The sequence below is a fragment of the Amia ocellicauda genome, chromosome 10 (genome assembly GCF_036373705.1).
Source record: "Amia ocellicauda isolate fAmiCal2 chromosome 10, fAmiCal2.hap1, whole genome shotgun sequence".
In the NCBI taxonomy this organism is placed as follows: Eukaryota; Metazoa; Chordata; class Actinopteri; order Amiiformes; family Amiidae; genus Amia; species Amia ocellicauda.
The window spans coordinates 10,162,945-10,177,725 of NC_089859.1; the positions used below are offsets into that span (position 1 = coordinate 10,162,945).

General features: G+C 37.1%; 1 protein-coding gene across 2 annotated transcripts; it reads left to right on the top strand.

The window, feature by feature from the left end:
- Window positions 1-675: 675 nt before the first annotated feature.
- On the top strand, window positions 676-14,534 carry il13ra2 (interleukin 13 receptor, alpha 2). Of its 2 annotated transcripts, none has more exons than XM_066714948.1 (10): window positions 676-763; window positions 5,812-5,927; window positions 6,848-6,999; window positions 7,948-8,101; window positions 9,249-9,369; window positions 9,637-9,821; window positions 10,083-10,228; window positions 11,580-11,724; window positions 11,928-12,033; window positions 12,167-14,534. In XM_066714948.1, the coding sequence occupies exons 2-10, from the start codon at window positions 5,840-5,842 to the stop codon at window positions 12,237-12,239; spliced, it is 1,170 nt and encodes a 389-aa protein (XP_066571045.1). In that variant the 5' UTR covers window positions 676-763; window positions 5,812-5,839; the 3' UTR covers window positions 12,240-14,534. The 2 variants fall into 2 exon arrangements, with proteins under 2 accessions (XP_066571045.1, XP_066571046.1); XM_066714949.1 differs by lacking the exon at window positions 676-763 and adding an exon at window positions 4,620-4,769.
- The last annotated feature ends 247 nt before the right edge of the window (window positions 14,535-14,781 follow it).

Here is a 14,781-nt window from a genome sequence, read left to right on the forward strand (position 1 = left end):
ACTTTTTGTGTTGTGAATGAATCAATTAAGAGCATACTTGGACATGCTTCAGACCACAAGCTCTCCAAGATTTCTCAGCTGTGCAAATGTATTGTCAACATGGCATTGAGTAGCATCGGGCCTGCATGGTTCTGTTCAGTCACATCATTGTTTTATATACAGTGAGGGGAAAAAAGTATTTGTTCCCCTGCTGATTTTGTACGTTTGCCCACTGACAAAGAAATGATCAGTCTATAATTTTAATGGTAGGTGTATTTTAACAGTGAGAGACAGAATAACAACAAAAAAATCCAGAAAAACGCATTTCAAAAAAGTTATAAATTGCTTTGCATGTTAATGAGGGAAATAAGTAGGGGATCAAATACTTTTTTCCCCCACTATACATTCTTTTCCCACTATTTTCCAAATGTTTAACTATATTAAATCCAACAGCCAATCAGTAGGTGAATCTGTAAGGACACTTTTGTTAATATATGAATTGCTGAGACCTTTAAAGTATTGTTTATTTGTTTTACAAACATTTAGTTTTCCATCTCATGAAGATCCTTATGTATTCCAAAGCCACAAGGTGGGGCTATAATACTACTACGCAATCCTTAAAAAATCCACTCTAACACACGCACATGCATACAGAAAGTCAATCACCTTTTTTCTTTTTTTTTCTTCAGGTTCCATGGAATTTCCTTGCTGACTATCATTTATCTGCATTTACTTCTCTGTTCATCAGTCACAAATCACTTCATTCTGTGGTGGCTTCATTCAGGTATGTGTTTTCTTCATCTTCAAATATTTCATACTCAACATTAACATTAAATGCATGTTTGTCCTGTTTCAGTAATTATATTAGTTAATTTTTTTGTTTTCTTTTTTCAATATATTGATGTATATACAAAAGTTGAATATACAAGTAGCAGAAGTAAGAATTTAAAATGAATGTAAGAGACTCATATACACATTTAAGTCACTTTCATTCAACTGTAATTGACAAGGGATGCAAGAAACAAATTTAGTTTGATTTTGAGAGTTGGTTTGTTTTGATGGAACACAATGGTATTCCTCTATGTAGGAATTACCTCATATTTAACCACATTTCAACAAGCTGACAGTTTAAAACAAACTGCACTAAAGAAGAATACATTTACATTTCAATGGTGTTCTCCCAATGGAAAGATTAAAGATTGTGGCTAATAACAGACTTTGAATTTGATGGCATTTTGACAAAATACCTTGCGATAAGTTGGTTTTATGAGTCTTTGTCCTATATATACAGTTCTTATGTTAACAATACTATTTGATAAGAATTGAATGTTTGGCTTATGTGTACATGTTGTCTAATTACTTTCTATATATAATTCTTGGAAACCACATGCACAGTTAAAGTTTAATTTTGCTTGTCTAATGATTTTCTAACAAATGTATACAATTAGTCTTAGTTATTTAACAATATTCAATAAAAAAGTACTATGCAAGAAAACATAAAATATCTTAATTTTCAACAGCTGCAAAAAGGTAAAGCAGGAAAACTATGTAGAAATCAGACATAATTTTTCCAGAGAATATGTTTCTTCTTATAGAATTACCAGATAAATTATGGATTTTTGGTGGAGTTCCCCAATGAATAAAATCTGCACTAGGACAAAACTGCAGGGATTTAAATCAGGGCTTTTTGTTCTAAAACTTACAGCAAATGATTACTCTCTTGGTAGTTCTTGTAGCTTTGATAAATGAATTTGCATTTCAAGCTCTCCATGATTCTTTAGGTTAAACTGAGCAAATTCATCTGGTTGCTTTGTGTATCACATTGTGTAACACCAGGCTTGCATGGTTCTGTTCGCTTTCACAATGGGCAAGCATATTGGACATGACTGTGCATATAAATGTAATTGTTTGTAAGGTCATGCTTTCGTGTACCTTCTTTTCCCACTCTCCATAGTTATCTTAGCAGTGTTAAAGGAATCTGTAAATAATGAATGTGCTTCTGGATCAAAGATTGATTGAACCAGACTCTAAGCAAGGTGTGAATATCTTAAAGACTACATCAAATCAAGTATTTTTCATAGCCAGCAAGACAACCAGAATTATCACTTTATTTATTACATTTCCTCAATGCCATGAACCAGATCATGTCTGAAATGCAATTATTATTATTATATTTCCTATCTAAGGCGACTGACAATTGTTACAATATATCACTTTATTTTGACATACAATTACCCAATTATGCAGTTGCTGGTAAAGTTGCTCAAATGTACAACAGCAGCCCCCCTACCTGGGATTGAACAATGTAAATCCCAAATAATAATTAACATTGCAGCACTATTCTGATCTGGTTTAAATCTGTTTAGCCTGTTCAACTTGTAGTTGCAAAATGCACCATCTTAGAACTTATTAATCTACAAATATACAATAATTATCACTGCAGGATGCTTCATATTATTATTATTATTATTATTATTTTGATTTCTTGGCAGACGCCCTTATCCAGGGCGACTTACAACATAAGTGCAAAAATACAGAGAAGTACAAGGCATCAATCATTACAAATTCAACTTAGCTAAAACATAGCAATTCAAAATAATACATTTTACAAATTCCAATTTACAATTTACACAACTACAGTTAGAGACTTCCTACATCCTGGACGGTGAAAGCTAAGTGCTGTCAAGATGTAGGGTTACAGACTAGGGCTACGGGAAAGGGAGCAAGGAGGAAAGCAATCAAGAACGCGAGGAGCATAATAAGCTGAAGTGCTATCTAGCAGGGATAGAGGACTAATATTACAAGTGCTGTCGGAAGAGATGCGTCTTGAGTAAGCGCTGGAATGAGGTCAAGGACTCTGCTGGTTTGACTTCGGTGGGCAGGTCGTTCCACCATTTAGGTGCCAGGGATGAGAAGGAGCGGCTCTGGAGGAAGGAGAGTGGAGAGGAGGCAGAGTTAGTCTTCTGGCACTGGAGGAGCGCAGTGGTCTGGAGGGGATGTATGGAGAGACGAGTGACTGAAGGTAGCTTGGTGCAGTGTGGTCAAGACAGCGGTAGGTGAGGGTCAAAGTCTTGAACTGAATGCGTGCCACTATCGGGAGCCAGTGGAGGGAGTGGAGCAGTGGAGTAGCGTGTGCGAATCGTGGCAGAGAGAATACCAGACGAGCCGCAGAGTTCTGGATGAGCTGGAGCGGGCGGGTAGTGGATGCAGGCAGGCCGGCCAGGAGGGAGTTGCAGTAGTCCAGGTGGGAGAGGAGCAGTGACTGGACGAGTAGCTGAGTTGAGTAGTCGGTGAGGAAGGGACGGATCCGGCGTATGTTGCTTAGGAAGAATCTGCAGGTGCGCGTCAGCGTGGTGATGTGCTGGGTGTAGGAGAGCGCAGGATCGAGGGTGACTCCTAGATTTTTAGCAGAAGAAGGAGAGAGTGTGGTGGATTCCAAGGGGATCGAGATGGGGAGGTCAGCAGAAGGTGAGGAAGAGTGGGGGAAAAGAGGATCTGATTTGGAGAGGTTGAGCTTGAGGTGGTGCGAGTGCAACCAGGCGGAAATGGCAGACAAGCAGGAAGAGATGCGTGAGGGGATGAGAGGGTCAGAAGAGGGAAAAGACAGGAAGATCTGGGCATCATCAGCGTAGAAGTGGTAGGAGAAGCCATGGGAAGCGATGAGGGGGCCCAGGGAGCGAGTGTAGAGAGAGAACAGGAGCGGGCCCAGGACGGAGCCTTGGGGAACGCCTGTGAGGAGAGGTTGGGGGGTGGATGCGGAGCCTCGCCATGTCACTTGGTAGGACCGGTCGCTGAGGTAGGAGGAGAACCAGGTGAGAGCAGTCCCAGAGATCCCAAGGTCAGCGAGGCAGGAGAGGAGGATGGAGTGATTGACAGTGTTAAATGCTGCAGAGAAGTCAAGGAGGATGAGGACTGAGGAGAGGGAGGCCGCCCGAGCGCGGCTGAGGGAGTCAGTGACAGCCAGGAGAGCCGTCTCAGTGGAGTGAGCTGTGCGGAAGCCGGATTGCAGAGGATCAAGGAGTGAGTGTTGGGACAGAAAGTCCGAGAGCTGACAGTGGACCGCCCGCTCCAGAGTCTTGGAGAGGAAGGGAAGTAGGGAGACAGGGCGGTAGTTCTGAGGAGAGGTGGCATCAAGGGTTGGTTTCTTGAGCAGTGGGATGACAGCAGCTTGTTTAAATGCAGAGGGGAAACCGCCAGAGAGGAGTGAGGAGTTGAGGAGGGAGGAGATGAAGGGGAGAAGATCAGGAGCGGTTGTTTGGAAGAGACGAGAAGGGAGAGGGTCCAGGTCGCATGTTGTGGGTTTGTGACGTAGGAGGAGAGCAGAAACTTCAGCATCTGAGGGAGGTGAGAATGAAGAAAAGGAAGCTAGGTCGGTGGGAGGTTTTGATGTGATCGGAGATGAGGGTGGAGTATTGAAGAGCCTGCGGATGTCTGCAATCTTGGAGGAGAAGAAGGAGGCGAAATCATCAGCAGTGAGAGATGGGGGAGGAGGAGGGGGAGTGGGGGCAAGGAGGGAGGAGAAGGTGGAGAAGAGTTTGCGGGGGTTGTTGACAGTGGATTCAAAGAGAGATTGGAAGTAAGACTTCTTGCCTGAGGTGAGAGAGGATGAGAATGTGGACAGTAGCGAGCGGTAGAGTTCGAGGGCGGCTGGGAGTTTGGTCCTTTTCCACTTCTGTTCGGCGGAACGCAGACTAGTTCGGGTTGCACGGAGAACAGCAGAGAGCCAAGGCTGAGGAGGGGAGGGACGGGCAGGACGAGACGTGAGAGGACAGAGAGAGTCAAGGGAGGAGGTGAGGGAGGAGAACAAAGAGGAGGTAGCACAGTTGACAGATAGTTCATATATCACAGTTCACAGTTCATATATCCTGTTGAGGTTTGTTTTTGTATAAGGCTGTTGAATTAAATACAAAGCACAACCACAGTTGGAATACATATGGGTGTATTCTTAGTTTCTAATGTTACTACGCAGAAACTGTTTATTATATATAGGAAAACCATAACAAATCCCTATATGTAATTAATCTCACTTGCTCTCACAGCCCTGCAGCTATAAGTATTTTGTTCATTTATCATCAGGAAAGTACTAGACCATTTCCAAGGAAAAACACTCTTCCAATTGTGTCAAGCACTCATGCAGATAAGAGGAATTGAGAATTTCCAGGAATCTACTGTGTTTAATCAATGTATGGCTAAGCTGCCCTGAAGTTTTTTTTTTTTTTTTTAAAGACTATTGTACTAAAATTGTGTTCTTTATCAACAGTATGAAATGTTCATTATGCAGGTCCACTTTGGCAAGCATTTGTATTTGGAAAGAAAAGTCTCGCATTCCTGTCTGAACAGAATCTCTCATCTTAGATAACATAGGACTATGTCAGTTAACTCGATTTAGTTAATTGTTAACATGATTTCCAATTTATTTGCTTCAGTTCCCACAGTTCACTTTTTATTAAAATAAAAAAATGTCATATGTATCACAGTAATTGGCATAACTATTCATTATTCTTGTATATATCTTATATAGATGATTTCTTTTTCAAAATATATTCTAAGAGGAGTTTCATGCTCTGCCTTTTATTGAAAAGCTATTTTAGAAGCTAGGTTAAACTCTAGTTTATAATCTAGTGAAAATGCAGCTTTCAGAAAAACCTCCAAACAGGAGATTTGCTAGCCTAGAAAATGTATTTGTGAATGCCTATATGTACCCAGATACCTCCTTCTGAAACAACTCCTAACCAAAAACACAGAATTGTGTACAGAGCATGTAAACCCTTCCAATCAAGTGTATGCAACACTTCCATTCTTTAACTTCTGTATATTGTTGTATCTTAACAGGTGACCAATAGGAGACCATATTTAAGACATGATAAACAAAACTACCTTGAAGATACCTGTGTCTTTGGTTATTTTAATTTACTTGACAGTATGCAGCTCAGCACATGTAATTACAGGTAAGCTTCTTATGTGTGTGTGTGTGTGTGTGCGTGTATATGTATATATATATATATATATATATATATATATATATATATATATATATATAGCCAGGCATCCAAATCCTCATTCTGGGTAATTGAATTGTCACAGTACTGTCATCCTGGGTTTCTACATTTGTACCACTCAATTGTACCACTATGTTCAAAGAGGATATGACTATACAGTGAAAGGTAAATACCTAAACAGTGAGTCTTGCATCACACAGGGGTCACTGCAGGGTGAATTTCAATTTCGTATGCGAAGCTATGTTGTAATTTAAAATGACATCTTCCAAAAGCATATTCCATATTTCCATGTTTCAGTCAACAGCTAGATTACTGTGAAGTCTGTTCATGTATATCACCTGCACCAGCAACTCAAATTCCATCCATCCATCTTTGAACTCAAATTATATACTGTTATTTATATAAAATGTTAAAGGGGAACTATTTCAGTCCCTAAAATGATTGGTTTATTTTTACAGAATTTTCTGTTCCATTGCATAATTTTAGCAACTTTTAAAACTTAAAATTGGAATCATGGCTGCTGTAAATACATTCATTAATTAAGAATGGGTGCCTATTATTGCAAAGTTGTATTATTTAATTTGAATTTATTTTTTATATCTAGAATAAAAGACAAAAAAAATGTCATATACATGTTTATAATTTAAAATGACATGACGAGAATCAAAGTCGGACAGAGATTAATGGAGATTATTCAAAGTTTGCAATAACAGCCTCCTGACTTAATTCAATTCAAATACCTTTAAATATTCTACACCTGTGAGGGAAATATGTTCTGCTTTTGAATGAAAGTGTGGAAGAAAAGTGCAATGAAATGATTCAGTCCTGATTTGCTGAAAATTGTTGGAAGAATCAACTTTTGGTTTCAGTTAACCCTCCTACAGACCTGCAGATAATTGACCCTGGTCATCTAGGACAACTTTACGTTAGATGGCATCCCCCAGCTAGCTTGGAAAATAGGAAAGACTGCACAGTGCGATATCAGCTGCAGTATTTCAATACCTATGATGGAGAATGGGAGGTAAGACAAGTTTTCATACATGTACATTGATCCCCCTAGCTTCCCTCACAGTTTTCATAAACCAGTCAACTTCTAAAAAGCAAAGGCGTGACATCACAATGTGTTCACGTTTATACTTTATTTGTACATTACACACTAAACACAGAATTAAAGTCAGAGAAGTCATGCTCTAAATATGCACTAGTTTGTTCAAAATATTCCACCTTTGGGATTTGAGTATGAGACTTATCCTATTATGCAATACATACGGTTCAGTCTAGGGACTCTATTATGGTGCAGCCTAAAATGCATTTCAAGATATCTTTAAATATTTTGAATTTAATTTCAGATATCTTTAAACCATTTACATATATTTAATTATGGTGCTTTGTAAAAATATCTCTAAATCATTTAGAGATATCTGCAAATAATTTAAAGATATCTTTCAATGTACTTTTAAATATCTCTAAATGATTTGCAGATATCTTTATATATGAGGAGAAATCTGGAATTATTTGAATGTATATATTTAAATGAATATTTGAATTATAATTTGGCTTGCCATAGTATGGACTAGACCCTCCAGATGGAATACCCTGCAAATCCCTGTAGCCTTCTAGCAGGAAGTCCAGTTGTGAGTGCACAGAGCCCATTCTTTGCAAGTGAGTCATGAACTCAAACAGAACATGATTATTGTTCTGTAGGACTCATCTTGTATACAAAATGGTGCTACCAAATCTCCATCACATGACAATCAACTGTCTGAAGTGAAAGGATGACACTGAAGTTACTGTTTCTGAGGAAAGCAAGTTTTATAAACATAAGCATTTCATGACAGTATGTTTGTTTATTCCATGTTGTCAGACAATTTTGCTTGAATTGCCACACTCTCTCAGCCTGTCTGCTCTCCCGGGACAGTTCGATTTGACCCTGATATTGTTGAGCTGAAAATAATGTTTTCCCATGCAGACTATCAGAACCAGTCACTTAAACTACACTGCGCAATTCAACCTTGGCAAAGAAACAAGAGTTAAAGTTCAGACCCTGTTAAGAGGACAGTGTGTGAATGGAACTGATTTGTTAAGCGTGCCAACTGAGAAAACACTGCTGTCTTCCGAGAATGGTAGGTGACCGTTATTAACGCAGTGAATTTTGTGTGTTTTAGTCATAATGTTTCTGAGCACCAGACGGTCGAAATCAGAAGTTTGACCTACCTCTGAATCACATAGTAAATGTAAATACATATAATCATGGATAATCTTATTGTCAGAAGCCACTTCACACAGCTGTGACTGGGGTTGGGTTTGTTCTTTGAGATTTCCTGTTAAGTCAAAAATGTGATTTGAGACACAAAGAAATTTTGCAGTTCTTAATATAGTATATTATATAAACCTAGTATCAACCTCACATCTGTCTCTCTTCAAAACGGAGGGTATGAGTCATCCCCCAGCAGCTGATACAACTAAATGTCATTACCTCCCTATTGCCTATGAAAGTTCATTTTGAATCACAAGAAGAGGTCAAACAAATATAAATAAGAGACTTGATGAGTAAAACTATTATATTTCTTAGCAGACCCCCTTATCCAGGGCAACTTATAATTGTTACAATACATCACATATATTTTTTACGTACAATTACCCAGTTATATATTATTATTATTATTTTTATTTCTTGGCAGACGCCCTTATCCAGGGTGGCTTACAAAATATAGCGCAATACAAAGTGCAAGAATACAGTTAAGTACAAGGCATCAAACATTACAAATTAAAATTTACATTATACAAAGCATAATACATTTAACCACTTCCAATTTACACAAGTAAATACAGTAAGTGAGGTCCTACATCCTGGAAAGTAAAAGCTAAGTGCTGTCAAGATGTTAGGTCACAGTCAAGGGCTACGGGAAAGGGAGCAAGGAGGAAATCAAAAATACAAGTATTAGTAATGCAAGAAGCATGGTAAAATGTTGTGAAGTGCTATCTTACAGGAGAGTAAATGGACTAATATGACAAGTACTGTCTGACTTGCTGAGTTCTAGGTAAAGTACCTTGCTCAATGTCCCCCACCTGGGATTGAATCCAAGAGCCCCACACACTACTCCACACTTCTGCCATATAAATATAATTCACTGTTCTTCTTGCATAATAATACTACTAAAAAAACATCAATTGCTTCAAAGTAGTGTGTTTTCCAGAACAGTGTTATACTTCCCCAAGGGTTGCTACTACTGCTACTGTAATATATATTCTTTAATGTTCTGAATACAGGGCCAACAGAATCGAAGGTCACAGACTTTGCCTGTATTTTCTATCACCGGGAATATATGGAATGCAATTGGAAGAAGGGAAAAGAAGCACCACCCCACTCGAAATACTCCTTATTTTATTGGTAGGTTCTGTGTTTGGAGAATGACTAAGCAGAATAGAATGAAACCAGGCAGTTTTCAGAAGATACCATGGGCCAAATATAAAAGTAAGAGGGCTCTTTGTATTCCCAGTGCTAGTAAACTCACTTTAGAGATGTCAATTTCTATTCAGTATGACTGAGGCCATGTGCACAAGGAATATTACAGGTTTGTTTTTCATGTATTTAAAGCATATTGTGTTAATGTAAGGAGTTCTATTTAGCTGACAGTGCTCTTAAATATTTCATCAGGCATAAGAAGATGAACCAGGCAATGGAGTGTCCTAAATACATCCAGACCAATGGAGTAAACACAGGATGTAATTTCACCAGTAATAGTTTAATGGAGTTCACTGAATTCAACATATGTGTGAATGGATCTTCAAAGGAGACCCCCCTAAGGCCTACCTATTTTATGCTGCAACTCCAGAATATAGGTAAATTCAAATTAAATTATTTCTGCCTTTTTCTAAAAGATTGTCTTATACAATATACTTAGGGACATTCAAAGCTCAAAGTTCTGAGCGAGGGGAAAAAGTAATCAATTTAGACACATCATAAATGTTTTGGTAACACAAATATTCATTTCTAAATACAGCTATTGACACTGAATTTTTGTATCATTTCACCCATATCTTATCATGTTCAGTATTATTACTTGGTGTCACCTATTCATATGCTCTTTTCTGTGTCCTCAGTAAAACCAGCTGCTCTTGAGATTCTGAACATAACTGCCCTTGAAAACGCAAAAATCAGATTGAAATGGACACCTATAAAAGGGAAAATCCCAAACCATTGCTTGGAGTATGAGATTCAACACAGACAAGAAGGCCAAGAATGGATTGTAAGCCTTTTAATACTAGGTCAAGTATTTTTACTGAAAATCAATTATTGGCAACAGAGAAAACAGGCACATAACTATATTGCAAATGTTGAATTCTAAAAAGAAATTTGAACTTGAAACTATATGACCAGAGTATTGAAGCTGTTTATTTGATTAGTGTGAAAGGTAGGATGCAGGTGATCTTGAAAACAGATTTATACTTTCCACCTCTTAGCAATTTAAATAATTCTGTATGTTTCTCTACTATTAACATAAAAACATAGAACATAAGAAAGTTTACAAATTAGAGGAGGCCATTCGACCCATCATGCTTGTTTGGTGTCCATTAACCACTTCATACCGCATAGCTGCCGTAACTTTATCCTGAAACAAAATTACCTGTACCCAGATATCAGCTGTGGCTTGTTTGTGACAGACATAACGCTATTTTAATGTCTATACAACTTTGGTGATTTGTTATATATTTAACTATTAGATGCTCCTTAAAACATCAGTACTTAACCTCATTTAGACAAATGCAAACATTGATTTTGTTTATTTTTTTAATGAACGTCCCTCTGTAGGAGTTGCTACATAATCTATCAATATTTTACCTCAGATATTTGACATTTGAGGTTTTTGTTTTATTCATTTAGATGTTGTAGATGTATGTTATCTCAACATCATTTCATAATAATGTCACATCTTTATAATAACATTTAGAAAATGGTTGCAGAAACGCTATGGTTAAGTTGCCATTTTAATGTTGTCCAAACATAATAGGATGTTTAGACAATGTAGTAACGACATTAAATTACAAGCTGTGATATCCTAGTAGCTTGTATCCTAAGACACATAAATATATGTCAATGAACTACAGTGCCACTAAGGACTAGAAACTTAAAATTATGCCATAGTTCTGATCTAGCTACATGTAATGGTAGTGGAATGGTATTGCTGTGGGCTTTGATTTACTGCCACCTAAATACTGTAATTTTTGCTTCTAAACAGGGGAAAGACTAGTGTGTACATGCAATCCCACAATTCTTTTTATAAAGGCTTAACAAGAAAGGGCAGGTGTGTACCCGATTCCATATAATGAGGAAACCTTGACTTACTAAAATAGTCATTATAGAAAGAATATATATTATTTATGGCCTATATCTTAGGCTGATATAGATACTATAGTCTAAAATGGTTTCAGTTGAATACTTCTAGTACTACTAATAAGTAGTACTAGAAGTATTTAACTGAAACCATTTTTGAGCCACAATGCCTCGACAAATAACTACCTTGGTCGATGAAGTCAATATTGTCAACAATGTCATCATTCATGTAATTCCTTCTTTTTTGTAATTCCTTTTTTCATTAGAGTCAGCAAATTACAGAATCAACATTCATCATTTTCAGTATTGACCAACATGAAAAACACTGCTTTCGAGTGAGAAGCAAGTTGAACATTTACTGTGCGGATAGTAATGTCTGGAGTGACTGGAGCAAGCAACACTGCATTCCTGGTAAAACTCAAGTTTATTCATATTGACTGTTTTGTTTGAATGCCACAAAATCAGAAGTTTATTTATGAACACCAGACCAATCCAGAAAATAAATTAGGGATATGATCTTACATGATTTTTCTATACCATATCGCCTCAGTTTTTTCTGGGTAGGGCACTCAGAAATGCAAAAATATAATTAGTTTCTTTTTTTCCCTTTAAAGATGCAAGGGACCCAAATGACACTTCAGTACAAACTATGGCATTGTGTGTCCTGGCTACCATGATATTGTTCACCCTTACGCTTTTCTTATGGATTAGGAGACAGATGTAAGTATATGCAAGTGTGGTTAATCTAGCTCATCAGAAAGTTAATTGATAAACATTATCATTATACCATTATAATCCAGTGTCTAACTAAAATGTACAGTTAGTTTAATCTGACCTCTTTTTTCTCTTTCAGTTCAAAGGGAAAAGGTGTTAAAGAAGGTATTTTACTTGGAGTTGAATGTGAACAGAAAATGAATTCTCCTTAAATGTCTTCAGATTTCCTTCAGCTGGCTAAAATCTCTGCTCTCTCTCTCTGCATATTCAGTACCATAAGCATACACAGGTACAGTGCCTTGCAAAAGTATTCAGACCCTTCCTATGGTGTCCCATTATGTGAAATTACAAAATGGTGCATACAGATTCAAATCTTGAATGCTCAGACTGATGCAGGATCACTCAGGTGCTTTGTTGCAAACTCTATACAGGCTTTGAAACTCACTACCTGACTAAGGAACCTCACAGAGACGGGTGTCTGTATTCTGAAATCATGAGAACCACTATTACTGCACACAGACAGGGGCCATTCAACTCATTGTGTGGTTCATTATGCTCATTGTGTGTACCTGAATTAATTTAGGTTTGCCATACCAAATGTTTGATTACTAGAGCAGTCATACCTCTTCAATTTTTATTTCATTTTCATGATCTATTTATGTCTTTCTTTTTGTATTTGCTTTGAAAGTGTGAAGTGTGGAGTTAATTCCTACTTCAGAGTGTCATCACTACAAAATGCGAAAGTTGAGAGAGGGTCTGAATACTTTTGCAAGGCACTGCATGTTCTTGCAGAGTCTAAATACTACAATTGGTATTTATTAGACTTCTAGGCATTTCCAGATAAAAATGTGTCAAGCGAACAAGAAAACTAAATCAAAAACATAAAGTATCAAGCTAATGTCATGTAATTCCATACTCAACAGGCGTTCCTTCCATTTCAAACGTATTGTAGTGCTTCCTTTGAAAATTACCAGGATATCTGGTGCATGACATTACAGATCAGAATCTGGATCAAATTTACACTCTTACAATGAAACCAGTGTTCTTTGTATTATCAGGCTGATACTGCTTTCATTATACAGTCTGTCTCTAGTGATTTCTTCATAATAATAATTATAATGTTAAAAATAATGTTCAGTGTTTCAGCCGAAGAGAAGAAATAGTCAGTAAAACCTCAGGGATTCATGCTCAGACTCGTACAAATAGCTATATCAGAGGTAAGGTGTAATTGTCATCAGACACCTGCACTGACATCCTGGCATACACATCGTCCTCAGAGCATTCTTTAAGATAACTGAGTGCTCTCACTTATGCCGGAATAATTAAATGCCTATTCTACTGTTGTTGTTGTTGTTGTTGTTGTTATACTGATTACCAGCACCAAAATGCTAAAAATCCATTTCATTTTACCATTTCTAACTTCTTCTTTTTTTAGCATTTTCATGGATTTTCAATTACAGTAGTTCCTTTGGGCAAAAGTTAACTGCCACATCAAAGGCAATCAATAATTTTGCAAGCAATTTTTAAATGAAATAGTAATCCAAAATATATTTAAATGTATTCACACTGTAGTCTAATATTCTATATATACACAAATGTAAACAGCCTCTATGACAGAATTTAATGTATTGCCAATGTTCTTGCCAGTCATTTTTCTATTGTACACATTTGTATTTGATTTTTGATGCATTGTATCCATTCCTTGTACAATGTTTATTGAAATGAAAGTCTGTTACAGGCCAGTACTGTACAGTACAGACCAGACTGCTGTAAAGGGCACACAAAGGGGAGTTTCGTTACACATTAAATAGCAATAGCATATCCAACAAAAGAGCCTGCATTGTATTGGGAGGGTATAGACCCCTTTTATGACCTCAGATTATCTTCTCACACTATACATGCTTACAGTGGAATGCCAAGAAATATTTGTCAGCAGCTAAATGTCTCTAGTTCAATAACACATACTTGGAAACTCCCCAAAGTCTCATAAAAAGTGTGTGACTTGAGTGACTCAGCACTTACAGCCTTCCATAAAAAGCCAATTCCAAGCTGGATAGTTTGAATCATGTTAATCTAATACATATCATCTATGGGATGATACACTTTTGGTCAAACTGCTGTATTATTTGCAGTATTATTAGAGATGGGACTGAGTCATTCTTACATCTTTGGTTTGCTTGCTTGTGAGTGTGTGCTTACAGCAGTGCAGAAGACCAATGTGTTTTTCAGAGGAAATATCTGTTGTCTTCATCTTGGCATGAAGGTGGTAGCAGTAAAATGATATGTTTAACAGCTGTTTTCAACATGTCTGTAACTTGCCAACTTTCCGATGTTTCTCCTTGTGCAATATGTCTTGTTGTGTTTAATTTCTTTAATGACTAATCTGTCGTTTTGTCTGTATCCCATCTGTATTGTTGGAAGTGTTTGTTGGAGAGATGTCTTTTCTAATTCATATTTATGTGTAAACATGCATACATTTTGTGCATTAAAACAAAAGTTTTCAAACATCCTTGCTTCATAGTGGCTTGACAAAATTACTTAAACATTATTTATACTACATCTACTAATAATGATAAATATTAGAGATGGTTTTCCCAGGTTCAAATAGATTGTGCTGGGCATAAATACTGTTTTGACCAAACCTTTGAGCTGCTCATTCCCTTCAGATTACACCAGTATAAAGTGACAAAATAAAAATAAAAAATCTTCTTCAGGAGGTAGTTTTGAAAATGTATATAAATAATATCCCCTGAT

Coding starts and splice junctions, on each gene's coding strand:
- il13ra2 (XM_066714948.1), top strand. CDS start 5,840: ATGATAAACAAAACTACCTTGAAGATACCTGTGTCTTTGGTTATTTTA. Junction 5,928..6,847: donor CTCAGCACATGTAATTACAG/GTAAGCTTCTTA, acceptor TTTTGGTTTCAG/TTAACCCTCCTACAGACCTG. Junction 12,034..12,166: donor TTATGGATTAGGAGACAGAT/GTAAGTATATGC, acceptor TTTCTCTTTCAG/TTCAAAGGGAAAAGGTGTTA.